Consider the following 15,701-nt stretch of genomic DNA (forward strand, 5'->3'; position numbering starts at 1 on the left):
AACGCTTTGAATATGCTTGCAAGATCGAAACTTCTTAACGAGAAGTGGGGGGTTCTGGGCTCCAGGCCGACCGCTGACGGGGTTGTCGTGAGACGGTGTTACCAGTAGGCTTCTTCGAGCCACCAGAAACATCGCCGGACTTGTTGTTGATTCCCTTGCGGGGTCTGGCATTGATACTGCCATTGTTATTGGTATTGCGGCCTCGGTTCGGGCCAGCCTTGCGTTGGATCAGAAAACATTTTGACTCAGAGCCACCTGGAAGAAAAACCGAGGCACGAGTGTTACCATGATTATCCCGATCATTGTGACCGACCAAGAACGGCTGAATGCTCTGCGCTTGCACCGGCTTGAAGTTCTTTCCACGGGATCGCTCTGAGGGACGAGTTGCGCTCCAAGAATTCTGGGGTGCCATATTTGGCACACGGACAGCAGGTAGTGAGCCAGGTTCGCGGTCTTCGAACATTTCATCTTGTTCATTGACTTGCCGAACAGCGAAATCTCCATCGCCACACTGGGAGCTGATCTTGGTCTGGGGAATAGACACTGAAACAGGAGCTGCATGAACAGGAAGAGGCTCCTTAGTAGCTGATGTCACAGCTAAGACACTCTTTTTCTGCGTGGGGGTGGTCTTTCCGAAGAGACCGTTAATCTTGTCCTGCCACGACAGTGCAGTCGAAGGAGGAGCTGCGTTACGCGGTGGTGCAGCTGCCATAGAAGCAAATGTCGGCGGGGGCGCCGGGGCACCAATGGCCTTAGGAGGCAGCTTTACAACGGGCTTGGGAGGCTTGGGGGTCGGAAGATTAACGTGAGGCCTGGTCGAGTCTCCGGAATAGACTGGGTGGCTGGTAATTTCTTCTGGGGGGGGAGGCGAAGGGCTGCTGCGCTCCTTCTCGGCGAACTGACGCTTCGACTGTTCAGATGCTGGGGGGAAGAATCGGGAACTCCGAGTAGGAACATTGCCGGTTGGACGAGTACCAATGTCAGACACGTTCAGACCGTCCATAGGAGTATCAAGGCTCGTAAGAGGGTTGGACTGCGGGTTGGCGGCGGCCGCCTTAGCCTTGGCGATGTCTTCGTCGTTGTTGACAACCCTTTCAGTGACCTGTGTGACGATGCGTCGGCCATCGTCAGTGGCACGAGTTTTCTTCCATGTCTCTGTGAATACAACAGGTGGGGGTGGCGGGGCTGGAACTCCCTTCTGCCTGTCATGAAGTCTCTTAAGGAACTCTTTATTGTTCTGAGCTTCCTTCTCCAGGGCGTTCTCATGGAAGGTATTCCAATCATTAAGGGCACGATTCCGGTTGCTGGGCGGGCCGATTGGGCTAGGGCGTCCAATTGGGTTGAGGGGGTCAAATGAGGTGTGACGTGCCTCAGGTGACGGCAAAGAATCGGTTTGCTCATTAGGAGCAGGGAACTTAGGAGGGGTAGGCATGTTCGACGAATCCATGCCGAGTTGACCTAAAAGGTTTTCACGTGATGCAAAAGTCCCCAGAGGCTGATCAAAGATGCCGTTACCGAGAGTCGGAGTTCGGTCACTGCCAAAGGGTTTCCACAGATTTTTGGCGGATGTGGAAGGGACAGCGATATTTGGATGAGACCACGACGAAGTCGAAGTCAAATTGCCTTGCCACTGAGTACCGTGCTCGTCGAGCTTGGTATCAGATGCCTTGCTCTGGACGGGTGAATGAGGTTCAGGCTTGAGGTGGGAGGTAGATGAAGGTGCAGAGTCACGATGGGGTTCTGAATGGGGTGATGAGACACGTCGGTTAATATGTTTGCTCTCAGATGTGCGGTCATGTGCACCAACGAGTTTCTTGACAGAGTCAGGATGATGCACTTTCATCATACCATACTGTTTCGGTTCCCGATTGGGTTCTGGAACAGGAGGTTTGGGGGGTGAAGAAATAGAATGGATGGGTGGATGGGGAAGTTGGGAAGGAGTTTGTGGAGAATGAAGAGAGTGAGGGTGAGGTTGAGGTTGAGGATGAGGTTGAGATTGAAGAGAGGGGGGGTTGCGCGTTTCGGGAGTTTTCTTCTCTGGCGCAGGACCCATCGCCGCGAGACGTTGTCTAATCCTCTCCTTTTTAGCTGCTTCCTCTTTCTCCTCCTGCTCAATTCTTCGTTGCCTCGCCTCCAGGCGCTTCTCTTTCATAATACGTTCTTGTAGAGCAACAGGGTCCTCCTGAGGTTCTTGCGGAACCTGAGGAACCGCCTGTGTTTCCATAGTAGGCATACCTACATCAACAGCCGGACGTGCTGTGCCGTTTGGACCAGACAGAGGAATTTCGTCTTTGCCATGGTGCTGCTCATGTCCCACTATTGCTGAGTCGCCCATACCATTCACTTGAGAGCCCCTTCGAGCATCATTGTATCTGGGAGGGGCATCAAATCGGCCGACTGACATCCTACGGCCAAACCCTCCGCTTCCTCCGCTCACGTTGGATGACGTGCGACGTCGACCACCCCAGCCCATACCATCCTGATGACTAGACCTATGCGTCTGGAATGCAGCAGAGGGCTCTGCGGGTCCACCTGCTTGATCGTTTGGCCTCTGCAGAACTGCAGGAGCACGGGGGTGTTGGTCGTGACGCCAAGATCCTCTCCTGGTTTCTGCCACTGGCTCGTACTGGGAAGATCGAGGATTGAAAAGCTGAGGCAAATCCGACTGGTCTTTCCATGCACGATTGAAATCATCCGCTGCGATCTCCTTCGGTGGCATTGATGCTGGGGCATGATGGCCGTCATCTCTCTGGGGGTATCTCGCGGGCATGCGCTGTTGGTGAGGCTGAACAGGGGCAATGACCGGAGACACTCTTTCGACTGGAGGCAGAGGGGCCCAAGGAGACTTCGATGGCGGTGCTGGGCTTGTGGAGCTAGATGGAGCTTTATCATTTGTACCGTTAGAAGAAGCACTCGCAGTTCTCGCTTGCCGTTCAGCGTTCGCTCCAACTTTTAGTACCATAGCACGAGACCCCATTGATACAGTTGGTTTCGGCACAATCTTGGGAGGTTCTTTCACGATGCTTGGCTCTACAGGCGGTAGCTCTTTGGGCTCCCGGCGACTAGGAACCGGCGGGGGTTCAGTGTGATGTTGAGTGAGATTGACCTTAGTTCCATCTGTCCACTCAATCGTCTCAGGAGCCCAATCATCTTCATCATCATCAATATCCGCCCACTTTGCTTCAGAGCTAACAGCTCCATCTTCTTGGATACGAGAAGTCATATGAATTCCGTATTGTTGCTTCAACTCTTCATCGGTCAAGTGTTTTGGGGGAGCGGGCACGACAGCTACACGGATATCAATGTCAATCTAAGGGATTCCACTGCGTCGCAAGACCAATACATACGTCTGTTTTTATTCCAAACTTGATTTGGGTCAGGCCCTGATCCTCCAGGCTTGCCTCCGCCTGCTCCAGTCTTCGAAAAGGAATCACGCATGCCGAGTGTAGTCTTTGCAACCAAGCGCGGTCGTGAACTTGACTGTGGGGTACCAAGTGGTGTTGTAGAGGTTGGCGCTAAACAAGTTAGAGCCAGCTATGAGAGATGTTTGACAAAAAAGGCATACCTTTCTCTGGCACCTTGGGTGGTGTTGGGGCCCCCGGGACCTTGTTTACCGAAAATTTTGCAAATGAAACTGGCTTGAATCCTGCCGGCTTTTTGATTGAGCCACTGTGAGTAGGATTCCTGCCATCTGATCGGCTCGCATCCGATTCCGAACCACCTTGTGATGCTGTGTCGTCTCCGCCATCCGATGCCGAAGCCAGTCCATTAAGTTCAAGAACTCGAGTCGCAACAACTCCGGCGCCCTGCTTAGAAGTATCCTAAGCACATATTAGCAAGTGCTTTGTGATACATCAAGAAGCAATGCTCACCATTGTAGAACCTCCAGCGTCCTTGTCGCCGGCGGCTCTTTCCCCCCGTGAATCAAGAGTGTTCGTTTTCTCGTCGTTTTGCGGATTATTCAAGTTTGAGTTGATCGATGTAGCTGTGGCCTTTGCGATATGTTCGGTCTTCCCTGCGTCCCCTCCAGCAGATAGATTGTCGTTGGTGCTCGCAGGAACGTCGGAAGGCGAAGGCTCGCCGCCCGACAGGGTCTGATCTACCACATCGCGGTTGCTCTGCTCTGCCATAACAATACTCGATTCTGTTCCATATAATAATTGCGACCATGTCAGCCAAGTGCCCTGACAACGGGTATATAGATCCGGGGGCGTAATAGTCGCAGATCAAACATGCCAGATTCCCAAGAAGACATACCTATCGTCAGATACCAAGGATCGCCACAGTTGCACTGGTTCCTTGACTGGTTGCACCCTGAATATTTGGGATATCACAACCAGGGATCGAATCGGTCAACTCTCTCGAAAGTTGATGAGAAACCTGTGTCAAGTTGGGCTCGGTGTGGAGAGCACGATCGCGGGAATCGAATAGGCGCGTGTCTTGGGAAATCCGCAGCCCAAGTGGTCCCAGAAAGGGATTAGGGCAAAGAGGGAGGGAGTATGCGTAAGGACGGTTGATGATACAAAGATAGGGAGATGATACGAGATTCAAGAGTCAACTCGGGTTGAAGCTGAGGGTCGCTGCTTTCGGTTTAGCGTGGCCTGTCCGAAAGTTGTGAGATCTGCCCACACACCTTTTGGATCTCTTCAAAAGCCCAAGTTTTGTTTAATTTTTTTGATAAATTCAGGCAGTAGTTTTGTTGACTGACGTTGCTTGCAACTCAGAATTCCGGAGGATTTATTAATATCTGATGTGAAGTTTGTATGTTATGGAGGGAAAAAAAAACTGTGGAAAGAGCCCGTTACTCAAGGTTCTATGCAATATGTATACTTCCAAATATACTGCAACTACGACAAATCAACAAAGGATAATAAATCTGAATATTGAAACACAGTGAGGTTCTAAACTTCTCGCTAAAACCACAGTATTCCCTTGTAGGACAGAGGATCCAGTATATACATCAATCCTCCACCTATTCAATGGAAAGGGAAAGTTTAGTGGGGGTGGTTCTTGTGGTGACCTAGTTTAAAAAAATGAAGTCAGTGAAGTCCCAACTATAAAGACGGTATATAAGCAGTTTGATTGGGAAAACACATACGCAGGTGGAAGTAGTATTCCATGCTGTAACCCAGGATCAGGATACCGCCAATAGCGTGAATAAGAGCTGCATCGATATTAGCATTTGTATCGATACAGGGGGACAATTAGTAGTAAGTACGTACGAACACCGGAGGCGTTCTTGCCATTGAAGTAACGGGCCTGGTAGCGACCGATGAGGCCGGTAGGCTTGACGGCAGCAGCAGGGCCACGGGGAAGGCCAGCATAGAAAGTCACAACACGCTCCATGCGGGCAGCATCCTGGGCGGCACCGATAGCCTTGATTTAGAATGTGTCAGTTGTGAAGGCAGAAGAAAGGCGGTTTTTTGAATCAAATCGCGGGCTTCACGAAAAACGGCTTCGGGGCGGGACGGATGTGGAAGGGATGCACTAAGTCAAACATAGCGGCGCATGGGTAACTCACGTTAGGGGAGGCGACCTTGAGAGACAGTTAGCATCATTCAAAGAGCCGGATGACTACAAATAGTCATAAATGACGGTCTTCTTACCTTGGGGGGGATCAAGGTCGAGAGACCTCGGCGGGCAATGTAGCTCATCTTGTCTAGGCTGAAGGGTGTCAGAAATTTGTCACACTGAATAAAGCCGCTCTCAGTGAGCATTTGCGGGGTAGTAGAGACGTGGACTTACGTTGATTCGCAGCGCAAGTGAACCAAAGAAAGCTGATGGAGGAGGAAGGAGGAACAAACCGAGCCCTGCGGGTGTTCGACTTGCCAAGCCCGGCTAAACCCGATTCGGTGGTGTCGTGACCTGCCTGTAATTCGCAACCAAACCACACTTGAAGGGAGTTGTAACTGGCAACAACCATTCCCCGCATCCAAGAAGACACAATGTCACTGTTCAGAATCGGGGGAGCTGCTAGCCTTCGGGTCAGCCGACTTGCTGCGCCTGTCAATGCCCGTTTCGTCTCCGCCAATGCCCCCAAGGGCGTTCCTTCCGTGAAGACCACCACCTCGGATGCTCCCACCACGCCTCCTAAGGACAGCTCCTTGATCACCAAGGAGACTCCCTCCGAGGCCATGGCCCGTCATCAGCCGGATTATGAGGCCACCATTGACCACGGCACCTCGTACGCCATCCCCTTTTGGTTCCGTCGCAGATCCTTTCACTAACTCTTTGGCTTTCAATTAAGGCAATTTTCCCCGGTGCCCAAGCGCGTGATGGATGGTAGCGAGCCCGGCAACTCTCTCCCTGCCGCTATCCTCTCCGGAGCCCCAACCGATCTCCAGGCCCGCACTGTCCGGTATGTCATACCAATTTGAGCCGTATCGCCTAGCTCCCACAAACTAACCAATGATTCCCGCAGTATCTACCGCCCTACCAAGCCTGCAACACAGTCCGGCACCTGGCACCAGCACCACTGGCGTATGGATTGGGATATCTTGCAACGGGGTCACCGTTGGGAGAACTCTCTCATGGGCTGGCAGTCGTCTGCCGATTGCATGCAGGGCACCAACCTGAAGTTCAAATCGAAGGAAGACGCCATCGATTTTGCCCAAAAGCAGGGTTACGAATATTTTGTTCAGGAACCGAACGAGCGCCGTTTCGTGCCTAAGTCCTATGCCAACAACTTCGTTCACGAACCCAAGAAGCTCAGACATATCAAGACCAAATGATTTGACTTCGCGCTGTATTATGTACATATTTGCCAGTTTACCATTCGAACTCAATTTCAAGCACTTCTATATATCGTATTGTAATATAGATCATCTCTAAACGTCATCTTTAAAGCCTAACAACTACCAGGGTCAAAGGGAAGGGAACGATGTACAATATAGGGCTTCCAGCTGAGAAACCAATTCCCAGTCCGTATCATTGTACTGTGGGCCGATCGTAGCTACATGAGTGACTGTAGCGACAAGGCGAAAGATCGCTGTCTAACTGGCTCAATTTTTTTGTATTTTTTATAGTAACCTTGGAAAGTGCCTAGCAAAGTCCGTCAAGAAATGCATGCAGCTCCAACTGACCGATACTTCCTTAGCTTAGCTAGGCTCGGATCCTAACATGCTTTCTATAGTATTATATAGCCATTGGAATCATTGCAATAGCACAGTGCATGTGAGCAATAATGTCATAAAATAAAGTAAAAGGCTACTTTAAATTTATGATGCTTCGAGCCGATCCATTCAAGCTTCCATTCTGTATCTTTTTGGGACCTTTGGATGTCTCACCATATGTATACAAAGATTGTAAGAACTTGTATCTACCTAGGTCCTCGGTCAATTTTTATTTTTAGAGCGCAAGGGTCTCACTGAAATGTACGTATGGAAGGTTCGGATAATATATATTCTTTCTAAGATCAGCGCTCTCACCTACAAAAATCTGTAAACTGAACACTTAGACTTGCAAAAACCCATGAGAATAAACTGTGAGGTTAGTCCAATCTCCCCAAAAAATTATGGCTTGGGCTTACACCGGGAGCATTGCAGACAATAACGTACGAGCAAAAAAATGGGCAGCCAAAGCCTGAATGGGCCCCGCCACCCCCCACTCTAAAAATTGATAAGATCAAAAAGATTAACAACTTTTCTTTCCTTTATACTCAAGGTCCTTCACCCACACTCCTCAAAATGCGCTCCGAAATAGATAACACCGTTCCTACTCTTCGCAAGGTTCTGGTCTCAGAATCTGAGCCGCTTGCTCGCCGCTTCCGCGCTCTTTTTTCCCTTAAGCACCTGGCCTGCCTACAGCCTACCACAGACCAGACCCTCCCCGCCATCGAAGCGATCGCCGCAGGTTTCACGTCACCCTCAGCTCTGCTCAAGCACGAGCTTGCCTACTGTCTTGGTCAAACTAAAAACTTCGAATCTGTCGCTTACCTGCAGCATGTGGTGAAGGATGCCGAGGAGGATGCGATGTGTCGCCATGAGGCTGCCGAGGCGCTGGGCGCTCTTGGATACGCGGATAGCTTGGATATTCTCAAGAAATTGAGGGATGACACAAATGAACTGGATATCATTCGGGAGACTTGCGATATTGCTGTCGATCGAATCCTGTGGGAGAACTCGGAAGAGCGCAAGGCCGAGAAATTGAAGCCTAGGTATGATCTGCGCGCGATATCGTATACCATGAAGAGAAATGCTGACATTGAGATCTTTGATTTACAGTGATTTTACCTCTATCGACCCTGCTCCACCCATGCCCCTAGAGGCCAGCGCCGAACCCTGTATTACCGACCTGGAAAAGACACTACTTGACACAAAGCTCCCTCTGTTCCAAAGATACCGTGCGATGTTCGGTCTGCGCGACCTTGCCTCGCCACCAGATCTTCCCACAGCAGTTGATGCTATCAACGCACTGGCCAAGGGTCTCAAGGACCCATCTGCTCTCTTCCGCCATGAGGTTGCCTTTGTGTTCGGACAACTCTGCCACCCTGCCTCAATCCCTAGCCTCACAGCCTCGCTGAGTGACCTGTCGGAAGTAGGAATGGTGCGACACGAAGCGGCTGAGGCCCTTGGCAGTCTGGGCGATGAGGAGGGCGTAGAGGAGACCTTGAAGAAATTCTTGAATGACCCCGATCAGGTGGTCAGGGACAGTGTCATTGTTGCTCTTGACATGGCAGAGTTTGAGAAGAATGGTGAAACCCAATATGCGCTGATCCCGGATAGCGCTGCATCCGTTGCTGCATGATGGACATCGTGCAAAAAAAGAAATTTGTCTCGTGACGGTCGTGATTTTAATAGCTAGTTATACAGCCTTTCTCCAAAAATAGACATTTCCCCACGCATTTTGTACAAAAACCGTGTTCCCAAGATTAATTGTTGGAGGTTTCCCTGGCGAAATAATTAGTATTTGTTCAATATTCATAAATATACGTTGTTGAGGCGGGTGGGCATACTTGAATCCACAGACACATCTGTAGAACACGGTACTTCCTTCATCGGCACTACGCAATTGTACCGTAGTGTAGAACATCTGCTTCCTCCCGCAGTCGTTGCATGTACGCTCGATGATAGCCTCAGTCTTCCGGTCCTCTGCTGATAGGGTCTGCACTGCCGATCGTTTGGCTCTCAGTGCTGAGGGGAATGCGGATGGCTTAGACTCGGATACAGTTGTTTGGGGGATTGTATCTGAATATAATAAGTTAGTAATGAGCAGTCAACTAGCCTGGTAGAAGCGACAAAGATTTCTATTCACCCACCTTTATTCCGAGTGCCGCAGATATCACAGTGCAGAATCGCATCCGCATTGCCGGTGGATTCTCGTAGGAGATTACCGCAATCTGTGCAGAAGATCAAGGAACCGATAACAGACATGATGATGACTGTAAAACAAACTTCACAATCTAGTAGCAGAAGATTAAGAGAGCAAGCAAAGTGTCAATGAATCGGGCCTTATGCAGCAAATAATGTATGCAACTTTTTTTTTGACGCACGAGCCTCTATATAGGCGGTCACATGCGGCAATAAACGTGCCGTCACCCATACGGAATTCATGAACTCATTTGATCGTAGCTCAGCTCATTTTCTTTCAGATCCAGGTCTTTTTTCATTACTTACATGATTTAGGGATGTCATAAGGCGCTTGCCTTCTTTGCCATGTCTCTACCAGGAGCATGTCAACCTTGTGACTCGCGCCTATCTCTTTTGACTTAACCGCGACCATGGACCAGAATGGACGACCTGCCGTCCAGGTGGTCATCAACGGCCATGATCAGATGCTACCATATGCCTCCAATATGCAGTTTCAGCAAAGGACGCTATCTGTGGATGAGGCACTGCAGTACTCATCCATGTCCAGCGCGCCTGTCTTCGGTCTCGGTTCGTCTGTTCTCTTTATCTCTTCAATTCTGCTCAATTTACTGACAACTCGTATGCATAGACTGTATCCTACGTCCCGATGTTGGTCGACCCTCAAATACTACTTCCATAAACCACGTCCTCCAAGAAGGCCGCAAAACTTTGGGCGAACTTGACACTGAGATGCAATCTGGACGGGACGAGTCTAGTCGTTTGGAAACGTCTCGAGAATATATTCAACAGTTGCTGGATGGAGACCAGCTGACAGAATTGTAAGGAAACCCAAGTCTTTGAAGCACAGTTGACTCATTTGGATTTCATAGCAAATTCAAGCTTCCTCAGGTTCCTACCCGAAGTCAACAGTTGCGCCCAAACGATCACGATGGTACTACTTCCGGTAGCAGTAGCCTTGGTTCCTTTGCACGCATGATGCTTAACTCTACGGACATTGCATTCAGATGTAAGCCCCAAGTTGGTACGGCTGTTTGTACATAGTTAATTGACTGACCCCCGGCAGACCCCGATGCACCCTCAAAGACAAAACCTGAAAAGGAAGACCTCACCCCGAAGACAGCCGCTTCCTTGAACCAACGCGCATACGTTGCGAACAGATCGCAGTCGGCATCTTTCTCAGCCTCTTTTGACCCGAATCGTCCTCCACCTCCATCGAGCCAACTATCCGTGGTCATTCCAGTCAAACCCGTACCGCAATATAACGATTATGCGAATACGCAGAAGCAACAATTGAAAGCCCGTGGACAAGACGCTATGGCAGCGGTGCGACTCAAGGACCAAAAAGAGGAAGCAGATGCAGCCTTACAAAAGCTTCAAGATCTTCTTCACGAGGTCTTTGAAGCAGAAGACCAAATTGAACCTGATAATTCGACTCCTCCGACTTCTGAGACACCAAACCCCATTTTCGTGAACCCAATATCTTTAGAGGTGCATGGGTTGATACTATCTTCCGATGCCCACACTCGCCTCCAGAAAACCCTCCGCAAAGTTGCAGGGTTTGACCGACTCCAGGATATACCGTCTGACTATCTCAACCGCATTCAGAAACTGTGCGAAAAGCCAATTATTGCTGCACAATCTCTCGATATAAGCTTAGGCGATTCATCCAGTGAGGTTGAGTCCCGGGAGTGGCTGGGTAAGATAGAAGATGTCTTGAACGCGCTATTTGCAATCAGAACGCTGCTGCAGACGATGTCTGGGCGTCAGACGGAGCGAGAGCTTTGCCCAGAAGATCTCATCGAGGCCATTCCCACCGTTCTCAATCATCTCTTTGACCATTGCATTATTCCCGCAGTAGAATCGCGTCCTGGTGGCAAAGACGGCCAGCACTTCCAATTTTTCTCGGCCCAGAAGCGGATCATCGGAACTCTTGTTCACCAGAGCAAGAAGGTTCTTACTCTTTTTGCAGACTTCTTGTCTCGCATTGACGTCTCCGAGGGGACGATCACAGCCGCAGAATTCTTTGCTGCAAAGCTGATATTTGTGGAAAACGCACACAGTGATAAAGACTCCGCTTTAGGATACCAGAAATACGAGCCTGCGAGACGTGGTGCGATGGATGTGCTTGCAAAGGTGTTTTCTAAATATCCCGAGCAGCGTCCGTTCATTCTGGATGAGATTCTGGTTTCATTGGAAAAACTTCCTACCACACGTCAGAATGCCCGGCAGTTCAAAGTTGCAGATGGAAAAAACATCCAACTACTTACCGCATTAGTCCTGCAGCTTGTCCAGACAACCGCGTTGGAAACACCTTCGCGATCGAAAATCAAACGCCGAATCAAATCACAAACCGATGACGACGACGAGCTTATGGGAGATGGCGAGGACCATGCCAACGGCGAGTCTGATGACGATGAGTCTGATGAATCGCTGGAACGCCTGGCGAACAAGTCCAACCGACTATACGACAATGCCATGCGCTCCGCACAATATATTGTGAACTTCATTGTTCAGCGTGCTATGAACTCGACGAAAACTGGTGACCAGCCATATCGGAATATCCTGGATCTTTTCACTCAGGATTTGATCAATGTACTGGGCTCAGCTGATTGGCCAGCTGCAGAACTGCTCCTCCGGATCTTAGCCTTGCGCATGATTCAAATCACTGACCAAGATAAAAGCGCGGCGACTGCAAAGAGTATGGCACTTGAGCTACTTGGCTGGATGGGGTCTGCTATCTCAGACTTGATAGCAACCGCTCAGCACATGCTCCCGGCTCTGGAAGATTCCGACAGTGAATTGACTGATTACCTTAAACAGCAATTTGAGGAGTTCTCTTCTGGCGCACTTCATCATCAAGACCTCATCACCCCGACGGGCCCGTATAGGATTGCGCTTGAGCACCTTTTGCAAGACAAGAATTCTGACAATTGGCAGCTGACCAGCGCACGGGGCTACTACTTGGCTCAATGGGCCAAAACAGCCTGTGCCCTATACTACAACTCCGAGGACCAGGAAGAAATTGCACACGATGAGGTGACTGATGATTTGGTTACCCTTTTAACAAGATCCTTCTCTGATTCGCGCTGGTTGGAGACCCATAAAGAATTCGACAAAATTCCAAACGTGCATGGAAAATTTGCCTATATCATCACAGTCTTGAATTCGAACTTCGGCAAAGCATTTGACACCATTCTCAAAGTTCTTTTGGCCTCTTTCCTTGGTGACTCGGCCAAAGTTCGCAGCCGCAGCTTGAAAAGTGTCATATACATGCTCGAGAAAGACCCGAACCTTCTTGACAGAGATCCTTCGGTTTTGCGCGTAATACACCGATGTACGACAGATGCCTCACCCATGGTTCGAGACTCGGCGTTGCAGTTGATCGGACAATGCATTGGTTTGAAGCCTAAGCTCGAAGAAGAAGGATGTCGAAGCATTTTGGCATGTGCAGCCGATCAAACAGCTGGAGTCCGGAAACGCTGCATCGGGCTTTTGAAGGAACTTTACCACAAAACATCCCGGAAGGAGTTGAAGCTAGCTATCCTTGACAGTTTCCTCCAACGCACAGGCGATCTTGAGGAGAGCGTAGCCTCTTTGGCTCGCCAAACCTTTGAAGAAATATGGCTCGTTCCATTCCACGAATCCATTGACTCCTCATCCGAGGGGCCGAAACTGAAAATGGCACTCGGAGAGCAGGTGAGCCTCATCGTTGGCCTGACCGAGCGCAGTGAAACTGCCCTGGAGTCTCTTAGTGTCTGTTTGAAAGCGGTCCTCGCGGACAAATCTAAGTCTGCGGCATTGAACTTCAAAGTTTGTAAGGCGATGGTCTCTACCATGTTTCAGAGACTGGTGGAGGATTCAGATGGATCCAGCAAGGAATTCCAGCAAGCTCTTCTGCAGACGATCACCGTCTTTGCCAAGTCAAATGCGAAACTGTTTACCCCGGATCAGTTGGAGGCCCTGCATCCCTACATCGGACACCTTTCTACCGCAGATGATCTTTTTATATTCCGATCGGTTGTGGTTATCTATCGCTGCGTCTTGCCATTTTTATCCTCGTCACACAACACCCTTCTGAAGGAAGTGCAGAACGACCTTTTCAAGAGTGTTGCTAAGCTCGCCCGCTCGGAGTTGAACGAAGTCATGGCTTGTTTGTGGACCATCAACAGTGTCCTGCAAAATACGAATAGACTGGTGAAGTTAACAGTTTCAGTACTGAAACCATTGCAACAATATAAGAGTATTGATCTCTCCTCGGCTACGCATGCCGCCGTCCTTGCCCGCGCCAAAAGTTATATCCGCATTGCAGGCTGTGTTGGGCGGCATTGTGATCTTGAAAAGTATGCGTCTCATTTCAAGAGCGAATTCCCGGCCTGGGCCGGTGGCTCAGTTGCGGGATTGATGGTTGACTCCATTATTCCATTCACTGCATCAAATTCACCCTTTGATCTGAGGGTCATGGCTCTCGAAAGCCTAGGATCTATATGCCAGTCTTGGCCTGGTCAATTTGGTAGAGAACGCACACGGCAGACTTTCGCTCAGACATTCAAAGAAGATGTCCCAAGCTTACAAAACATCGTTCTTCGATCATTTGCTGATTTCTTTGCCATTCATGAAGGCAAATCTGAAAAGGCCGTCATGCCAACTGCAGAAGCTGCCAGTCAGGAAGACACCACTAGATTGGGTGGTTCTCTAAAAGCTAGCGACAACGATGGCGCTGCTGCTTTGATCGCCCAAAACTTCCTCTCAAACATGCTTCAGGTGGCACAATCGCGCCAGGATACTTATTCACTGACTGCCATTGAGCTCATTGCGAGTATCAATAGACAGGGCTTGGTGCATCCAAAGGAGTGTGCGGGCGTTCTCGTCTCTCTGGAGACTTCTACGGTCCCCGCAATTGCGAAAATCGCATTCGATACGCACAAAATGCTCCACCAACAGTACGAATCCATGTTTGAGCGAGAATACATGCGGGCTGTGCAAGAGGCGTTTTATTACCAGCGTGATATTGTCGGCGACTCTAATGGTGCTAACCCTCGACCCTACGTTTCGAAGCTCGCGCCGTTGTTTGAGATTGTTAAAATCAGCAACAGCCGTTACCAGAAAAAGTTCCTCGCGAACCTTTGCTCCAAAATCAACTTCGAACTGAAAAAATTGGATGCAACTGGCAACCCTCCAGAACACCTTCTGCTAGCGCGCTTCATCTCCCAAAACTTGGCCCATTTCGACTATGGTCAATTGGCCGAAGTGGTGCCAACCATTGCGTGTATGGAGCGTATCGTTTCTTCGACTGGCACCATTATTGCACACGCGATTGAGACGGATATACCTCCCACCCCGATTGGACCGCCTCAGTTAGATGCTTCAAATGGCATGATACCAGGGTTTGCCCCCGAGGCACCACAATCAACAACAATACTGCGGCAAGCCAACCCTGCGACTTTGAGATTGTTGGCAACTGCTGCTGCATCATTGTCAATGCTTTGGGAAGCTCGAACTCACCTCCGTCGTCTCTACGGAGTTAATGCTCATAGCAAGAACAAAGAAGGGAAACCTGCAACGAAGGAGCTCAACAAAGCTGCCACCAAGGTGCACGGGGTGACCGGTGACAAGTTTTGGGAAGCTATCGCCAGAAATATGACAGCTCTGGACAGCGAGGAAGCGATGCTCCAAAAGTGTCGAGACTTTGCAACCCTACTCTCCATCGACGAGGAGTTCAGGGTGGATGGAGATGAGGATGCAGAAGGGGACAGTCTGGACACTGTCGGAGATATCGACGAGACGGTGGCTCCTCGGCCCATGAAGCGCAAGAGCTCCGTCTCCAGCTCAAACATTAGCAAGCGATCTAAGGGCCGGAAGAGTTCAACCGGAAGGAAGAAGTCCAGCGCTGAGCCAGACGAGGACCTGGATTGGGACTGATTTCTCGTATCCCCACCATCCATCATTTCTTTTTATTATCTGCATGTCAAGCGAGGTCGGCGTTTATTTATTTTCCTCTTCACATGAAGCATTCTGCGGGGAATGGCTTTTTTTATTATTTTATTTTCGAGATCGAAATGGGTGGTTGCTATATCCATGCTTTTTTCATACATGCTCTGAGTTTGAGGATTTCCTCGAGCTCGGCCCGATATCCCCTTAGTTATGGGTATATAATAGAATTCCACGGATTCATTTCCATTGGTACATACACAAAGGCATTTATCTAGATATAGTCGTCGGTGAATCTACGGAGCCGGGAGCTGTCGTATGAGTTCAAAGTTTTGATGCCGGGATCCCGAGTGCTAATGGCACGTGACCAATACATTATGACGTCGGTCATGGATACCTGTCGTATCCTTGTCTTAAACTTTTGTGAGATAGACTCCTTTTCATATTTTTCAAGGTCGCTCGTTA

The 15,701-nt window shown here is 49.7% G+C and overlaps 4 protein-coding genes across 4 annotated transcripts; 3 read left to right on the forward strand and 1 right to left on the reverse strand.

Annotated features, from left to right (window-relative positions):
• Window positions 1–34: 34 nt before the first annotated feature.
• On the reverse strand, window positions 35–5,717 carry PGRI_066300 (uncharacterized protein; the record flags this gene model as incomplete). The annotated part of the gene is made up of 8 exons (XM_040794344.1): window positions 35–3,288; window positions 3,348–3,515; window positions 3,566–3,821; window positions 3,873–4,144; window positions 5,099–5,164; window positions 5,223–5,376; window positions 5,522–5,536; window positions 5,607–5,717. 8 exons carry the CDS (start codon window positions 5,715–5,717, stop codon window positions 35–37), a joined length of 4,296 nt encoding a protein of 1,431 aa, XP_040649594.1.
• A 228-nt stretch (window positions 5,718–5,945) lies between these two features.
• PGRI_066310 (ETC complex I subunit) lies at window positions 5,946–6,731 on the forward strand (the record flags this gene model as incomplete). The annotated part of the gene is made up of 3 exons (XM_040794345.1): window positions 5,946–6,184; window positions 6,248–6,358; window positions 6,422–6,731. 3 exons carry the CDS (start codon window positions 5,946–5,948, stop codon window positions 6,729–6,731), a joined length of 660 nt encoding a protein of 219 aa, XP_040649595.1.
• A 954-nt stretch (window positions 6,732–7,685) lies between these two features.
• On the forward strand, window positions 7,686–8,745 carry PGRI_066320 (deoxyhypusine monooxygenase; the record flags this gene model as incomplete). Its single annotated transcript, XM_040794346.1, has 2 exons — window positions 7,686–8,155; window positions 8,223–8,745. The coding sequence occupies 2 exons, from the start codon at window positions 7,686–7,688 to the stop codon at window positions 8,743–8,745; spliced, it is 993 nt and encodes a 330-aa protein (XP_040649596.1).
• Window positions 8,746–9,718: 973 nt separating this feature from the next.
• PGRI_066330 (putative sister chromatid cohesion protein Mis4) lies at window positions 9,719–15,227 on the forward strand (the record flags this gene model as incomplete). The annotated part of the gene is made up of 4 exons (XM_040794347.1): window positions 9,719–9,875; window positions 9,937–10,126; window positions 10,178–10,314; window positions 10,372–15,227. 4 exons carry the CDS (start codon window positions 9,719–9,721, stop codon window positions 15,225–15,227), a joined length of 5,340 nt encoding a protein of 1,779 aa, XP_040649597.1.
• Window positions 15,228–15,701: the final 474 nt, after the last annotated feature.

Source organism: Penicillium griseofulvum, assembly GCF_001561935.1.
Source record: "Penicillium griseofulvum strain PG3 chromosome Unknown contig_91, whole genome shotgun sequence".
NCBI lineage: Eukaryota > Fungi > Ascomycota > Eurotiomycetes > Eurotiales > Aspergillaceae > Penicillium > Penicillium griseofulvum.